Here is a 17,260-nt window from a genome sequence, read left to right on the forward strand (position 1 = left end):
ATCCGATTTCAAAATCTAAGGGGGGAAAATATATGTAATACTTCTTTTCCTTCGACATTTTAGAGGAGCAACAGCACATCGGATCAATAGGATGCTCATTAGCGAGTTTTTGCAACCAAAATTAGCGTCCCGTTAACTGAACTCTTTGGCATTATTTGACGAATTCACAATATAAACGAGTTTTCGTCAAATAACGTTCAAGAGTTCAGTTAACGGGACGCTAATTTTGGTTGCAAAAACTCGCCATTAAATCTGAGCAATAAAATTTTAGGATCCTGATGCCCAAACGGTGAGCTCAGTACCTATAGGTATGCCAAATTTAAGTTATGTGGATATTTTTCCTATTTTCAATCAAAGTACTCTGACCTTTTGAATAGTCTAGAAATAATAACAATGCTAAGAAATTAATCAATTGTTTTCTATGTTACAGCTCCATACAGAACTAGACTCAATCCAAAACTGCAGTCTTTCGTACTCTGACCTTTTGAATAGTCTAGGAATAATAACAATGCTAAGAAATTAATCAATTGTTTTCTATGTTACAGCTCCATACAGAACTAGACTCAATCCAAAACTGCAGTCTTTCCATGGTATCCAGATGGCCCATGGTGATCAGAGAAGTGTGCATTAGTGAAGCCTTCAAAAAGGAAAAGCTAATAATCCCTCCAATAGAATCAACCTCAAATTCAAGTGCAAAATCCAAGGTACCTACATTTAAATGTGTTTTAAAGTTGAAAAAAAAAGTATAAAACTAGTTTTTTCCCAATGCTCAATAAACCTAAAAAAGGCCATCTTGAGGTAAAAAGTAGCAATGAAATTGGAATAGAAAATTTTGCTAAAAACTTGGCCTTGACACATCATACACAACTAGTTGGATCATCAGCTGTACAAATGTTTCTGTACACATTGGACCAGTTGCACAACAGTGGCATTCAAATTCAAGTGCAAAATCCAAGGTACCTCCATTTAAATGTGTTTTAAAGTTGAAAAAAAAAAGTATAAAACTAGTTTTTTTCAAATGCTCCATAAACCTAAAAAAGGCCATCTTGAGGTAAAAAGTAGCAATGAAATTGGAATAAAAAATTAGCTCTTGAATTAAATCTCTGCCATAACTTCAGTGGCTTGAAGAACTCAATTAGGTACTGAGAAAAAGTCACTGAGTACCCATTTTTCATATGTGTCTTTACTATTTTCAGATTTTAGCAATAAAACCTTCCTTTCATCTTAAAACAAGAGCTTTTTCATGTACAGATATTGTTTTTTTTTTTTTTCTTTTTTTTCTCAGTAAAATGATTGTCTGATATCAATTTGCCTCATGTAGGTAACTGTGTTCCATTTTCCAATGTGTTGTACAAAAGGTTCACAATTTTCCAAATTTAAAATTTATTACTTCAATGTAAATCTAAAATGTTTATTATTATGTATTGTCTTGTGTTTGTGTGTGTTTCGCTTTTCTTGTTTGATTTCTTTTTTTTTCTGTTTGGAAAATGAAAGGTAAGTCACTCGATATTTTATACATAGACAGGTACTTACATTTACATACCTACCTACTTAAAATCCTTGATTTTGAAATGCTAGAATTGGTGGAAATTTGGGAAACCTATATTTATTTAAATGTTTTAAACTCTTTTAGATTTTTCATGAAATTTGTTTCTAGCTTTTTTAGGTTCATCTTTCCACTAAATTAAGAAAGATAAAAAATATCTGACCTTATATTCACCTTCAAAGATAAAACATGACTTTTTCTTCTTGAGAGAAAAAAAAAGAAAAAAAAATCCAGCTCTACCCATTTTTGTGTTAGTCAAAAGTTCATTTATTTTCATGAAGTCGGTAATGTCATTAGCAGTGTTCCACAGAATTTGAAAAGCACATGAATATGTTATCAAAGAAAAAAAAATCCAGCTCTACCCATTTTTGTGTTACCTAGTCAAAAGTTCATTTATTTTCATGAAGTCGGTAATGTCATTAGCAGTGTTCCACAGAATTTGAAAAGCACATGAATATGTTATCAAAACGTAGTTATCAAAGTTGTAAATACGAGTACTAGGTATAGTTGCACACAATCGACATTTGACTTTTCTGCCACGGGATATGTTATGTTGAAAAGTTCAATACAAACTTTTCATCTCCTACTAGGTATAGTTGCACACAATCGACATTTGACTTTTCTGCCACGGGATATGTTATGTTGAAAAGTTCAATACAAACTTTTCATCTCCACTACATTCAATTTTCGTATACACATTATTTTATTGTCAATGTTCAATGAAAACTTTCATATGCAAGCACACAAAGAAGTTCTTTTTGCGCGTTAGAAACAGAATCGGTTCAATCAGTGTCGGACTTTGAAAAATGGAGAAAAGGGAAACTTAAATCTAGGCTAGAGTACCCAAGTAGTGGCGAGTTGGACTAACTATTACTAGGATGGAATAGAGGAGCTTTGTAAACTGTGTACGTGAAAGTGACATCTCCACTAATATTTGTTTTGTTGCACATTGCATACTCACTCTAGTTACACGGCTCTCATAAAAATTGTATCTTTATTCTCATGAAACGTTTGGAAGAACAGAACTTTCGGAATATTATGATCCTATTCTGAGTCAGTAGCTTTTGTCAAGGAAAGTGGGTATAGTTCTTAAAGTACCTTTAACCGGTAGATATGTAGGTAGTAGGTACCTATCGTTCTCCACTCCTCTTCAATTTGTAATAAATATCGTAATTTACTCAATATAAAATGCCGGGAAAGCGAAGAGGAGATTACATTAAACATTATGGACCTAGGGCTCAGGAAGGCCCTAAGTATGTAATATTAGGGGCTCTATACTCGTAGGTATATCTAGCTTACCCATACCCTATCTACACCAACGGCGTATTACATAATATGTACATAAACCCAACCCATACCCACGGTACAATTTAGGAATTTTCAAATTAAATTTAGATCCCTTTGAACTGTGAGCTATGTAGAGAGACCTTTAGGAATGAGCTCACTCCTAAAGGAATGTGGAATTCAGCTTAATAGCGAGAAGGGAGAAGCTGGGATAAAGGGGAAATAGCAAGATAGGGCTTTTAAATGTTGGTTTTGATTTCTCGGAAATTTTCTTTTTATTTCCGTATGAAAAGGGCTTTTAAATGTTGGTTTTGATTTCTCGGAAATTTTCTTTTTATTTCCGTATGAAATAAACAAAGTAACAGAAACGAACCATACAACCTACTCATTTCTATTTATTTTCCTTTGCCTACAGCTTTTCATTTCCTTTCCTTTGCGAAAAAAATTCCTTTTGGTATTTCACTGTTATTCATGCCTTCCTTCCTTTTCAAACGGAACGTGGTCACAAAAAGGAATTTTGCTCTAATAGGTTCCTAGTAAAACATTTGAAAAGGGAACGATAGGAACGTAAGAAAGTAGGGGTGTGAGAATGAAGAAAACACGGAAAGACGCAGAAAAGTGGAGAGCACGTAATCACTTTTTTTCATTATTGAATTTTTCCTTTGCCAAACAAAGGACACATTTTGACACTTCACTTTCCCCGGTGCTCAATTTCGGGAAAGCGGTAAATTTCTACCCATGATTTTATTTTTGGTCTGTCGGGAAAGCTTCCTCTTCATCCTTTTCTTCTTAGAATAAATAATGTAATGCCCATAATGAACTGAATGTATCATCTAATACTGGTTCTCTTTCCTTTGTTTTCCAGAATTTCTCTCACGTTATCATGTCCCATGAATTTAAAGTTGTATCCTTTGGATCGACAGAGTTGTTCGCTGAAAATGGCCAGTTGTAAGTAACTTTCACCATTTATTCTTCATCCACTATCAACCTAAAATAAAACAACAAAGGGTAACAACCAACAACATCTATTTTTAATGCTGCCTTTAAACGCTCCAAATTTTTGGGCATTTGGGGCCCCTAATGTCTCCCAGGGACCCCCCTTAAGCTCTGTTAATATGCCTTTATCATGCATACAAAGGTGTGTCCAAACCTAGTCGACCGGTCGTCGATTCACATCGTTTGTCGGCCGTCGACTATGTGTGGACAGGTGGACACACCTTAAGAAGATTGAGTTTTTTTTATTTTGATATTTATTAGACACCTTAAGAAAAGATTTATTCACCCAATATTGTGTTCGTGTTTTCCAGACGGCTGGACAACGGACGACCTCATCTTCCTATGGAAGGAAGGTGATCCCGTACAGGTTGTGAAGAACTTGCATCTGCCGCGATTCACTCTGGAGAAGTTCTACACAGACTATTGTAATAGTAAAACCAATACAGGTACACAGATATGACTATTAAATTTGTACTAATTATGTTGTAAATCAATAAGTAGGTACCATAGTAAATTAAAATAAAATTAATAATTTTATTAAATAAGTCGGTACAGGGTATAGGTTTAGTATTCTGCAGAAGGTCCATTAATTGGTTAGAATAGTTTGTGCTCAGACCATAAACTCAAAAAGCAAGGAGACAATGACATCCAGCCCTTTACGACTTTGCATTTAAATATTAATATGTGTTGTATACATAAATAAATAAACATAGAAAGGAGACCCATCGTCTAATCTATTTAACTTATCTACTGTCTGTATCTAGAACGAAACTATAGTAGAAAGCAATAAAGTAAAAGAGACAGTAAAATAGGGATAAACTAGTTCAAAATAAGGAGAGACAGTCATAAAAAAAGGAAATATTATGCGCATAATATCAATAAATTAAATGATAAGTAGGTAAATGTGACGTAGCTTTCATAAACAGGCTCCAGGTGCATCCGATTTCAAAATCTAAGGGGGGAAAATATATGTACTACTTCTTTTCCTTCGACATTTTAGAGGAGCAACAGCACATCGGATCAATAGGATGCTCATTAGCGAGTTTTTGCAACCAAAATTAGCGTCCCGTTAACTGAACTCTTTGGCATTATTTGACGAAAACTCGTTCACGACTATTTGTACTAGTAAACCAAGTAAGGCTTTAGTATTCTGGGGTAATAGCTCCATTGATTGGTTATATGTAAGTAATACTTAGTTCTGAGACCATAAATCCACACATAAATATAATAAAAAGGAGACGCACTGTCTAATTTATTTAAACCTATTTATCTACTGTCTGCATCTAGAGCAAAACTAGTAGAGAGCTAGAAAGCAATAAAGAAAGAGATAATAATAAACTACGAGTATGAATCTCGTTCAAAAGCAGAAGAGACAGTCATTAAAAAAAAAGGAAATATTATGCGCATAATATCAATAAATTAAATGATAAGTAGGTAAATGTGACGTAGCTTTCATAAACAGGCTCCAGGTGCATCCGATTTCAAAATCTAAGGGGAAAAATACATGTTCTTCTTTTCCTTCGACATTTTAGAGGAGCAAATATAACGTCGGATCAATAGGAGTACTAGCGAGTTTTTGCAACCAAAATTAGGGTCCCGTTAACTGAACTCTTTGGCATTATTCGACGAAAACTCGTTCATTCGCAATATAAACGAGTTTTCGTCAAATAACGTAAAAGAGTTCAGTTAACGGGACGCTAATTTTGGTTGCAAAAACTCGCCATTAAATCTGAGCAATAAAATTTTAGGATCCTGAGGCCCAAAGTGCCGTTAGCTAACACCCATATTTACTATTGACAGGGGCTTACAGTTGTCTCAAGGTGGACCTCCTGTTCAAGCGAGAGTTCAGTTACTATCTCATTCAGATCTACATCCCCTGCTGCATGTTAGTCATTGTGTCGTGGGTGTCGTTCTGGTTAGATCAAAGTGCCGTCCCAGCCAGAGTTTCACTCGGCGTCACTACCCTGCTCACTATGGCCACACAAACTTCTGGTAAGTAGGCGTCTACATTTTGGGGCACCTCCCTAGGTGTAGACGGGCTTCATTCATGGAACTAAAGTTTGTATTGGAAAATGCAGTGGCTGTATTCTTCATTGAAGCTAGGGAAGCACAGTCTACCTTCCTTCCTACTTTTTTTCACCTCCACTACTTACAGTACTTACCACTTGACGGCAATAGTAAATAAATTTATTATTCAATCTGTCTTCTAAGACCACCAGCACATCTATAGGTATACTATAAGACTTTATAGCTTCCCTTTTGAAAATCTCACGAAACGACTGGGAAAATCATCATGGTGGAAAGAATCAAGAGACAAAATGATGTGTTTCTCCCACAATATAAGGTAAGATAGTAGAGAGGTTTTGCAACCGGTAATTGAATTCTTCAACGTTATTTGACGAAAACTGTATGTAAAGAGAGTGAGCTATGTAGGTAAGATAGTAGAGAGGTTTTGCAACCGGTAATTGAATTCTTCAACGTTATTTGACGAAAACTGTATGTAAAGAGAGTGAGCTATGGTCAAGGCGCTCGCCTGGTAAACAGGAGGGCGTGGGTTCAACCCAGCCGAGGTATGGAATTTTATCCTCAATATAATTTGAGAATTTGACCACAATAATAGTAGATAGTAGCCTAATGCTGGAGTAAAGGGACTTTTCAGTCCTATGCGAGCAGTATAAATAAGCACTATTATTATTCTTCTTCTTCTTCTTCTTCTTTTTTCTTCGCCTTTTCCCGTGTACAGACGGGGTCGGCATTTTCGTCAGCCCTCAATCAGCCCTAAGGTGATCGCTTTTGGGCTGACATTTCTTCGCCTTTTCCCGTGTACAGACGGGGTCGGCATTTTCGTCAGCCCTCAATCAGCCCTAAGGTGATCGCTTTTGGGCTGACATTTGGTTTTGGCTACAAAATTTTACGAGTGGATGCCTTTCGCACTCAACCTTTGCTATTTCTTTAGCAAGGGAAATTCAGGCTGGTATACTCAGTGTTTATAGTCCCCCAGCCAGACCAAGCTGGTCTACTCCCTGTTTAACGTCCCTCAGCCAGACGTTATTATTATTATTACCTTGAAGGACGCATTCTTACGTCAGTCTAGCTTTGCAGCACTGTTTAGGTATAGCAGTTTATATATAATAAAAAAAAATCCATGCTAAGATTAGATGTACCTATATTTACCATGTTATTTAGGCAGTGTACACTTATATTTACATATATACCTAGGTAGGTAGCTTCTGGGAATGTTTTTGTTTTTAACCCATAGACCGTACAGTCTAGAGTCTACCTTTTAACCATACAGTCAGACAAATATGTTGTGTAATCTAGTAGAAAATTAGGAGCAAGCAAAAATAATCCTCAATCCTCTAGGTAGGAATTATTATATAATATATACGCAAGTACAGGTACTTGAAGGTACTCTACTCGCAAATGTATCTCTTTATTTATATTAGCTAGGTATGATTTATTAATTTTTTACGTCAAAATCCACGTACTTCGCTTCAAAATACAAACTTCAAGTGTTTAATACAAAAGTCATCTTCGATTTCACTGCCACTTTTTGTTATAGGTACTTGTAGGCAGAGTCTACCTTTTAACCATACAGTCAGACAAATATGTTGCGTAATCTAGTAGAAAATTAGGAACAAGCAAAAATAATCCTCAATCCTCTAGGTAGGAATTATTATATACGCAAGTACAGGTACTTGAAGGTACTCTACTCGCAAATGTATCTCTTTATTTATTAGCTAGGTATGATTTATTAATTTTTTACGTCAAAATCCACCTACTTCGCTTCAAAATACAAACTTCAAGTGTTTAATACAAAAGTCATCTTCGATTTCACTGCCACTTTTTGTTATAGGTACTTGTAGGTCAAGTAGAAAACGACAATCTTTGCGAAACTTGAAACCAATTCAAGTTATGGAGAAATTGATCAAACAGTCTTACCTATCACTCTCAAAAATGTCTTTTTATATTCCCCCCCTAACTTGTTCAAAACATAGCCATCAGTTTTTTAGATATTTGTAGATCGACGAAAAAAAAAACGTAAAAAAGGTACCTAGATAGGTACCTACCGTACGGAAAGTAGGTATGAATGTATGACTATTAGGTATTCAAAACTTATCTATACCTACCTTCTTGTGGTATTTCTGTCATTGGTTAGCACTTTTCTAAAGTCTAATTTATAATCTGTTTGAAAACTCGTCCAAAAACGCGAAATATCCAAGCGTGACCTTCCCAATGAAAGTTTTTATCCAAGATAACTCCTGAATGCTTCTCAAATTCAAGTGCAAAATCCAAGGTACCTCCATTTAAATGTGTTTTAAAGTTGAAAAAAAAACTATAAAACTAGTTTTTTTCAAATGCTCCATAAACCTAAAAAAGGCCATCTTGAGGTAAAAAGTAGCAATGAAATTGGAATAAAAAATTTTGCTAAAAATTTGGCCTTGACACATCATACACAACTAGTTGGATCATCAGCTGTACAAATGTTTCTGTACACATTGGACCAGTTGCACAACAGTGGCAGGAGGGAAGAATTCAGTTTAATATGTCCTCTTCAGAAAAAGTCCCAGCTAGAAATGATCAACAAAATCACAGGTCTTGTATGTGTTGAAGAAAAGTCCTCAATGTGAACCAACTGTTTCAGTCTTCCACACCCAGCCAACCAAACACAACAGAACATGAGAAACTCTACCCTGCCATGAAGGGAAAAGACACCAATTCTGCCTCTGATCAAATTACATTTGTTCACTCACCTCAACACCAGGCCCCAACCCCTGCATCTAATGTATCAGCAGGAAGTGCTTGGGCTAAACCACTGGTGTATCGGTCCCAGCTAGAAATGATCAACAAAATCACAGGTCTTGTATGTGTTGAAGAAAAGTCCTCAATGTAAACCAACTGTTTCAGTCTTCCACACCCAGCCAACCAAACACAATAGAACATGAGAAACTCTACCCTGCCATGAAGGGAAAAGACACCAATTCTGCCTCTGATCAAATGACATTTGTTCACTCACCTCAACACCAGGCCCCAACCCCTGCATCTAATGTATCAGCAGGACTTATTAATATTATGTATCGATCCATTAATTATTTAATGTTTCTCGTCACCAAGTTGTAGGTAAGTTTCCAATTCAGTGTGTACCTACTGTGTGGTTCAAGTTCACAGTGATACATACATCTCTGACTACAATTTTACAATATACTTCGTCATGTTTTCATGTACATAGCTTGTTTATAAAATATGTAAATAAATAAAAAATAGGTAGGTACCTCTATCTGTTATTTTCCCTGTGGAGGGGAAAAAAATTGCATGTCAGCAGGAAGTGCTTGGGCTAAACCACTGGTGTATCAATCCCCTGGCAATGGTTATAGCCCATCTTCGCCTGGGGGGAGTGGCCAAAATTCTGCAACAGTATGTTCCTTTTTTGTACAATTAAGTCAGGGATCTACTATATTATAATTGGAATCCTTGAGGTATTTTAGAGTAAACTGAGTAAACACAGTATGTATGTTGATATTTAATATTTTGGTGCACAACTGCTCTAAGATTTCTCAACTTTAAGATTCTTTAGTGTTTTAAGTACAAAATACATACTTAATTATGGCAAATTCCCATTTCCATGCACAACAATTTTGAAAAACCATCATAATCTCATATCATTTTTACCACTTGTTTGTGATTCTTCCTACCTAGATAGTAAGTAAGTAGGTATAGATTACCTATAGTTAACTGGGTATGTAGGAACAGGAACCTATTTTTTAAAAGTTACCCTCCTCTACTGGTGTATCAAGCCCCTGGCAATGATTATAGCCCATCTTCGCCCGGGGGGAGTGGCCAAAATTCTGCAACAGTATGTTCCTTTTTTTGTACAATTAAGTCAGGGATCTACTATATTATAATTAGAATCCTTGAGGTATTTTTAGAGTAAACTGAGTAAACACAGTATGTATGTTGATATTTAATATTTTGGTGCACAACTGCTTTAAGATTTCTTAACTTTAAGATCCTTTAGTGTTTTAAGTACAAAATACAATTATGGCAAATTCCCATTTCCATGCACAACAATTTTGAAAAACCATCATAATCTCATATCATTTTTACCACTTGTTTGTGATTCTTAATAGTGTAGGTATGTATTATCATGTTGTTTTCAAATGTCTGGGAACTTGACCATTAGGCCATTCTCCCTTAATATTCTGTATCATTTAATTTTTAATAATATTGATTTTTTTCTGCTTTTGTCTTCAGGATAATTTCCCGCCCCTGGGAGGAATGAGAATTTCCAGTCAAAATACTGACAAGCCCAAGAAAAATCAGAATCAAAAGAGAAATCCAAAATAATCCTCGTATGGTCATCAGAAGGGAGGGACAACCTCTATTACCTTTACTGCATTGAGCTCTCTTCAACAATAAACTGAATATTCAGGGGAAATTTTTAAATCAGACCTAGCGAAATTGTTGCTGTTCTGATATGTTTTGCAACCAGCAGGAAAAGTTGAACATCATTATTTTTGTTTGTGAAATGTGGAATATGACGTCAGAATTGTTTTGTGAAATAGCAGGGTTTATATGCGACTTGGAAAAACTGGAAAAACCTGGAAAAGTCATGGAATCTGAAAATCGGCCAAAAAGTCATGGAAAATCGTGAAAATTTAAAGAAAACCTAGAAAAGTCATGGAATTTGCCACCCAGTCAAAAATTAAAAATGATCAAATTAAATATTCCCCCTCATATTCCTTGACGTTCTGCATATTGCATATTTTATTTAAATGAAGGGGTAATCTTGCTGATTTTTAAGTATTTCCACCCCCTAATTTTCTGTAAAACTCATGGAAATTTTCTGGAAAAGTCATGGAATTTCATTCCGGGAAAAGTGTATAAATCCTGAATAGGCCCCTGGTGCCTATATTTATTTAATTGACCTAAAAGCTGTATATTAACTATCATGGAACTATTTTTTTACTGTCTGTGATGTAGATAGGTATCTACTCTAGAATGATATCATTTATTTTCTTTGTTATGAAATATTCCTTGTTGCAAGAACCTTATTTGTACATTTTTGAGGCTTTCAAAATCCAGTTGAAATTGCAATACTTTTCTCATTACATTAAATTTAATGTGATGGAAAGTGAAAAGAAACAACAGCTTCTTCACATGGGTTCTAAGGGTGTTTTAATTTTAGACTTAAGGCGTTGTTAATATTATAGGTTTGTCTGAATATTGACTGAATACTGTGATGGTAAGTAACAAATTAATATTACCTATTGATTTTTTTCTTTGTTGGCAACTTAGCTAAGGCAAAAAGCGGACGAATGGGCAGCAGTTTGATTCCCATTTGCGAAATGAATTTTTCAAGTCTGGATCGAGGAAGTCCATTTGAGTGCCTTCGTTTTGCTTTTTTCATAATGAGAAATGACTCATGTATCCCACTTTACTGTCAAACTTACGTTTACGTTGGATTTAATTATTTTTATATTTCAATTCTAAATCTGATTAAAGTTTCTTTTGATTTGTTTAAAAACATCGATATTTGTTTTTATTAGTAGGTAGGTACCCATTTTTTTTTTTTTTTTTTTTTTTTTTTTTTTTTTTTTGTTTTTTTTTTTTTTGCCAACTGCCTTGAAAAGGGCATCATTATTATTTTATGAACATGTAACAGAAATATCAAAATTTCAATATCGGCAGTTTTTTTTAATTATTATTTTACTTTTTTTTCTCTCGACCTTGATAGTCCTTGATTTTTCCTCGTTTCTCGCAAGATACATAAGTAGTGTTATAGTAGCTACATAATATCAAATTGAAAATATCCTACGTACTTTCTAACCCAGGAAAAAATTAAGTCCCCATATAATTATTATTTCATTATTACTAATGTTTTCATATATTTATTTTTTCAGAATACTGAACCTCATAAAATATTGGATTGTACTCCGATCTAGATCCAAAGAATGTAGCCCGGTATGAGCCATCAGTAACAAAGTTTTTGGTCCTCTGAATAAAATTAAATTATCGAGTACCTATGCATTTTAGTACTGTTTGATTGATCTGTATTCCAGTCACAACATTACTACACCAGACAAGGGCCCTAGTCTCTGAAAGGAAAATCTTTAAGAATTTTACATTTAGTTTGTACTTAAGTGCTGTTTGTTCCATCACAACTCACGAATAGTTTTTTTTTTTTTTTTTTTTTTCAATTTTGATATAATAAAAAAAATATTCCTAGCCGACGCGAAGTGACGGGTATACCAAAAACTCGTTCATTCACAATATAAACGAGTTTTCGTCAAATAACGTTAAAGAGTTCAGTTAACGGGACGCTAATTTTGGTTGCAAAAACTCGCCATTAAATCTGAGCAATAAAATTTTAGGATCCTGATGCCCAAAGTGCAGTTAGCTAACAGCCATACCTATTTACTATTGACAGGGGCTTACAGTTGTAGCTAACAACCATAACCATATTTACTATTGACAGGGGCTTACAGTTGTCTCAAGGTGGACCTCCTGTTCAAGCGAGAGTTCAGTTACTATCTCATTCAGATCTATTATTATGTAGGTAGGCCGTAGATACTTATAGATATTAATAGGATGGGACATAAATATAACGGCATCGGCCCTTTTTCTGAGTGAGTTCTACAGTTCACGAAACTGCTAGTAGGTACGAAAAACCGGAATAAGCTAGCTAAAATAAATTGTCTGCTGGATAAATTACCTATTATACGAAGCTATAAACTCCAAAGATAGGTACCTACAATAGGTACCTACTCCCTTTTTGGCGTTGCAGCACGACTGCACGCTGTACGATCCAGCGAGAGCGTACGGTAATTCAAAAGGGGTAAGTAGACGTCTACATTTTGGGGCACCTCCCTAGTTGTAGACGGGCTTCATTCATGGAACTAAAGTTTGTATTGGAAAATGCAGTGGCTGGGTTCTTCATTGAAGCTAGGGAAGCACAGTTTACCTTCCTTCCTACTTTTTTTTCACCTCCACTACTTACAGTACTTACCACTTGACGGCAATAGTAAATAAATGTATTATTCAATCTGTCTTCTAAGACCACCACTCCAAAGATACCTACAGTAGGTACCTACTCCCTTTTTGGCGTTGCAGCACGACTGCACGCTGTACGATCCAGCGAGAGCGTACGGTAATTCAAAAGTGTGCGGTAATTCCTATGACTGCTGCCAAATCTGTCAACAATGAACATTGCAACATTGACATTGCATTGTTTTGTTTATTTTCAAATTTTATCAAAAGCCGTGAAAAGCTGAAAAGAAAAAACACATTGATTTTACCTACATTGCATTGTTTTGTTTATTTTCAAATTTTATCAAAAGCCGTGAAAAGCTGAAAAGAAAAAACACATTGATTTTACCTGAAACTTTTCTTTTTACGTTTCTGTGATAACTCAAGTGATTTTAAACATTTGTTTAAAGTTAATCATTAGATTTGTGTTTTAAAAAGTACTTTGTCTCATTTGTGTTTCGCCCGTTGCAAAAATGACCAAGAGGAAGACCAAGTTCAAGAAGATGGAAAACGAGGAACGGTATACTGCCACTGAAATCCCGGTGTCTCAGCTAGTATCCAGAGCACAGGAGGAGCACACCAAGCATGACAAGCAGATGAAGATCATTGAGCAAAGCATCAGCTACTTACATGAACTCAATAACTTGGAACTGGAATCATTTTACTGCATTCACATCAACTGGCACTGTGTGGCTACGCAGTCTGATAGAAATGATGAATTGAACAAGGTGAAAGTGTTTTACCCAGCTGAGCTAGCCATCTCTGAATTCAACATCAAACAGGGCTTGGTTAGACGGTTTAACAAATTCATAAATCCTACACTACCCATGGGTTATGCCAGTGAAGCTAAGGAGAGAAGAGACCGATATCATCGTCTTCCTCTGGACAACGAGCAAGGAGAAAGTGATTTAAATGTTGTCTATGCAGAAATGATCAATTTTCTTACCCGAGGACAAGCTAATGGCAGTATCCCTCCTTTGTACACTAGGGAGGATAATGTCATGAGCAATACATCCATAACAGGAGTATGTAGTGTACTCAAAACTTTATACTATCATAAACACACAGGAGGTAAGTAACAGTTGAGAAGGACATAGACTGATTACTCTTCAGTTGACAAAAACTTTAGCTAAGTTGTACTTAAAGAAGGATTTGTTAGATGCATACCAAGTACAACAATTTTGTTCATTAAAATTATCTATAACCCTAACCAGATGTAAATTTGGAATATACATGACTAAAAATTCACTTTTACCTATGTTTAATTTCACCTTTCCACCCTTTCTTTCAGCCTCATTTGCTGAAGCTGCACTCAGTGGAGATGAGTGGGAATCAGAATTCAAAGTATATCCTTTGAAAAAACTCCTGTTTGAATTGGGCAAATTGTATGGCCCAAAAACCATGATTGACATGGACATAGCTGAAATCATTTTGGACAAAGACCCCTACATGTATCAAGATGGCATTGCTTGTCCAGTAAGTAAAAAAAAAAAATCTTCCTACCTTTAGACTCTAAATCTGAAGATCTCTGAGAGTATGCTATTTTTTATTGAAATTTTTGGAAGCCAAGTTATAAGTTTAGTATCTACTTGCTTAGTTTTAATTTGAAATTGAAATCACCTTTCCCCCACATTTCTAAAAATAGTATAGGTAGGCAGGTGAGCTCTGTTTTTATCGAAATTTTTGGAAGCCAAGTTATAAGTTTAGTATCTACTTACTTATTGCTTAGTTTTAATTTGAAATTGAAATCACCTTTCCCCCACATTTCTAAAAATAGTATACTTAGGTAGGCAGGTGAGCTCAGTACCTATAGGTATGCCAAATTTAAGTTATGTGGATATTTTTCCTGTTTTCAATCAAAGTACTCTGACCAAAATCTTATATTATAAAATCAAGTTATTAATAAACACTAAATAAGTAAAACATTTTCTTTCCTCATTAGATTTGGTCACTCATTCAGATTTCAGATTTCGAACCCGAAACAGTATCTTCTCAATAAAATACCATAGATTCCGTATTGAACCTTCAAATAATTCAATAACCTGGAAAATGATGTCCACATGAATGAGTGACCATTTCGGATTCGGACCATCACATCAGTACGTTGAAGGTTAAAAAATGGACATCATTCTTGATTTTTCTTTTTGAAGAGGTTTGACAGAGGGAACTGTAACTGCTAAGGTGTTATTGTCCCGAAATCGAAGAGAGAAGGAAGACAGGATAGGAGAAAGTCAGCCGTTCCGAGAACGAACATTATCCCTTCAGGATAAAATCCGCCCCCGGGGGGGAAATCGAACCCGCGGCTTGGCGCTTACGAGGCAGACGCGCTACCAAACAAGCTAGCTAGGCCGGCTCATTCTTCATTATAGTGAACCAGGTCTCAGTAATTATGTCCGGCTGGCTTCAAGCATCTCAAGAACAATAACGCAAATATCCTACCTTTCCTACACGATGTATTTTTTCTACCCAACATTGCATACATTTGTTTTTATGTTACTCATTGCATCTCCAGACTTATACATGACCACAGTCGCTTCGAAGTTTTTTATATAAATATTAATTGTGCTCTCTCTCTCCGAACTAATCTTTATTTAACACTTCCTTCTACCTACTTCCCTTCATTCTTCGTTTACTTCGGTTGAAAAGACAATTCTTCCTGTGGGCATTTTTTCTGATTGATGGACAAGCCAACCTAGTTATCTTGTAAGGAATTCCCATGGGCATTTTTCTGATTGCTAAACATTTGAAGCCAGCCTAGTTATCTTGCAAGGTAGCCACCCTATCCTTGCAAGTTCTAAGTCCCAATAGGTTGCGGGTACGGTGCCCACACTATTCTAAACAGATGTGGTTTGCTCTCAGGAAGGCCTATACTTTCTCCTATCCTGTCCTTCTCCTCTCATCAATTTCGTGACAAAGACCTTCGTTGCCCTATCAGACCTCTTGAAAAAAATTGATGTTTTTTTTTTTCTCAGAACACTGAATTTTAGAGCAAGCAGTGAGCAATCTGTTCAATTTCCCCGTGCAATTTTTCTTTCTCTCCGCTTCTAAGAACCATTAGGTACTTTTATTATGCTACTTTTTTTTTCGTCAGTACCGCGAGACCTCAAAACGGTACAGGGAATACAATACATATCTAAGGAAATGTACATAGGTATAAGGAAAAGTACACATTTGGGGGGCACACAGCCTCGTAAGGACAATTTAGGAGCGAGTGTCGGGCAGGTGAAAAGATGATACGACAAGGCTGATTTCACTGATATGTAACGAATGTAGCAGTTGAAAGGGAAAAATTTAACACGAATAACACGATTAGGTACATTACTTTTCTTCCTATAGGTATAGAATGAGGAATGTGAAAAAGAAGAGAAGGTAGAAAAAAATCACCGTCCTATTTCTGACAGTTTAACGGTTAGGAATAACAGAAAATCGTTGTTTCAAAAAAGCTGTAATTAAAAAAAAAAATCTTAAATACCCAAGAAAAAATATGAGTAGATATGGTACATATGCCTTCAGCTTCTTAGATAGGTAATTTAAGGTTGGAAAACTGTTATACCTGAAGTTTCCCGTAGCATTAAGATGATTCTTCAATTATCCTATGTACCTAAGGGAACGTGAAAAACGGTTAGCTTGTATACCTTTTGTCTTTGAGAAAGGAGCAAAAAAATGAGGAAAAGAAATTTAAATACGAAGCATAAAAAGAAAACTCGAGAAAAAACATGGCGCTGAAATCGGTTAAGGCTTTTTCCCTCATTTTTTTATAAGTAGATATTTTTACGAAGGTTGTATGCCTCCTCATTGGAAATGGGATAAAAAAACATCTTTCATTAGAGGCGGGGGGTAGTGCTACAAAAAATCTAGGGTAGCGAAAATTAACAAATACTATTGGCGATTAGAAAAAGGGTAGACTTTTCTACCCCTACGGGACAAAAAAAAAAATGAATTGCAGAACCTTTTATAAGACCTTTTTATATGGAAGGGTGGGTTTTGGAATAAAAATATATGTAAATTGAAATTTCTAATAAACCAGTCCCTTCTTTCGTTTCCGTCTTACCCTTTTAAAGCTTGGGGAGGCAGAGATGCAGGGGTTCTCAATATTTTAAGGTTCATATCTGAGGAAGAAAAAATACAACTTTGCCATTGCCTTGAACAAAAAAGCTAACGATTTTGTGGGATGTAGCAAATTGTGATGCCAGCCTAGTTAGCTTAGTTGGTAGTGCGTCTGCCTTGTAAGCGCTAGGCCGCGGGTTCGATTCCCGCCCGGGGCGGATTTTATCCTGCTGGGATAATGTTCGTTCTCGGAACGGCTGGCTTTCTCCTATCCTGTCTTCCTTCTCTCTTCGATTTCGGGACGATAAGACCATAGCAGTTACAGCTCCCTCTGTCAAACCTCTTTAAAAAAAAAAAAAA

The 17,260-nt window shown here is 35.7% G+C and overlaps 2 protein-coding genes across 6 annotated transcripts in view; both read left to right on the plus strand.

Moving 5' to 3' along the window:
• Positions 1 to 5,914, plus strand: part of LOC103524495 (glutamate-gated chloride channel) — a 59,927-nt gene extending 54,013 nt beyond the window's left edge. For 3 of the 5 annotated variants that reach the window (XM_026819894.1, XM_026819893.1, XM_026819895.1), the window contains 3 exons: positions 3,696 to 3,778; positions 4,138 to 4,272; positions 5,627 to 5,841. In XM_026819894.1, the coding sequence (XP_026675695.1) occupies positions 3,696 to 3,778; positions 4,138 to 4,272; positions 5,627 to 5,826 (418 nt within the window). In that variant the 3' untranslated portion in view covers positions 5,827 to 5,841. Of the gene's footprint in view, positions 1 to 3,695; positions 3,779 to 4,137; positions 4,273 to 5,626 lie in introns of all 5 variants that reach the window. The other 2 variants (XM_026819892.1, XM_017449621.2) reach the window with 2 other exon arrangements.
• Positions 5,915 to 13,157: 7,243 nt separating this feature from the next.
• LOC108254567 (protein maelstrom homolog) overlaps positions 13,158 to 17,260 on the plus strand; it is a 14,388-nt gene continuing 10,285 nt past the window's right edge. The window contains exons 1-2 of the mRNA XM_017449622.2: positions 13,158 to 13,924; positions 14,145 to 14,329. Of these exons, the coding sequence (XP_017305111.1) occupies positions 13,327 to 13,924; positions 14,145 to 14,329 (783 nt within the window). The 5' untranslated portion in view covers positions 13,158 to 13,326. The remainder of the gene's footprint in view (positions 13,925 to 14,144; positions 14,330 to 17,260) is intronic.

This window comes from Diaphorina citri, unplaced genomic scaffold (assembly GCF_000475195.1).
Source record: "Diaphorina citri unplaced genomic scaffold, Diaci psyllid genome assembly version 1.1 scaffold101, whole genome shotgun sequence".
Taxonomy (NCBI): Eukaryota; Metazoa; Arthropoda; class Insecta; order Hemiptera; family Psyllidae; genus Diaphorina; species Diaphorina citri.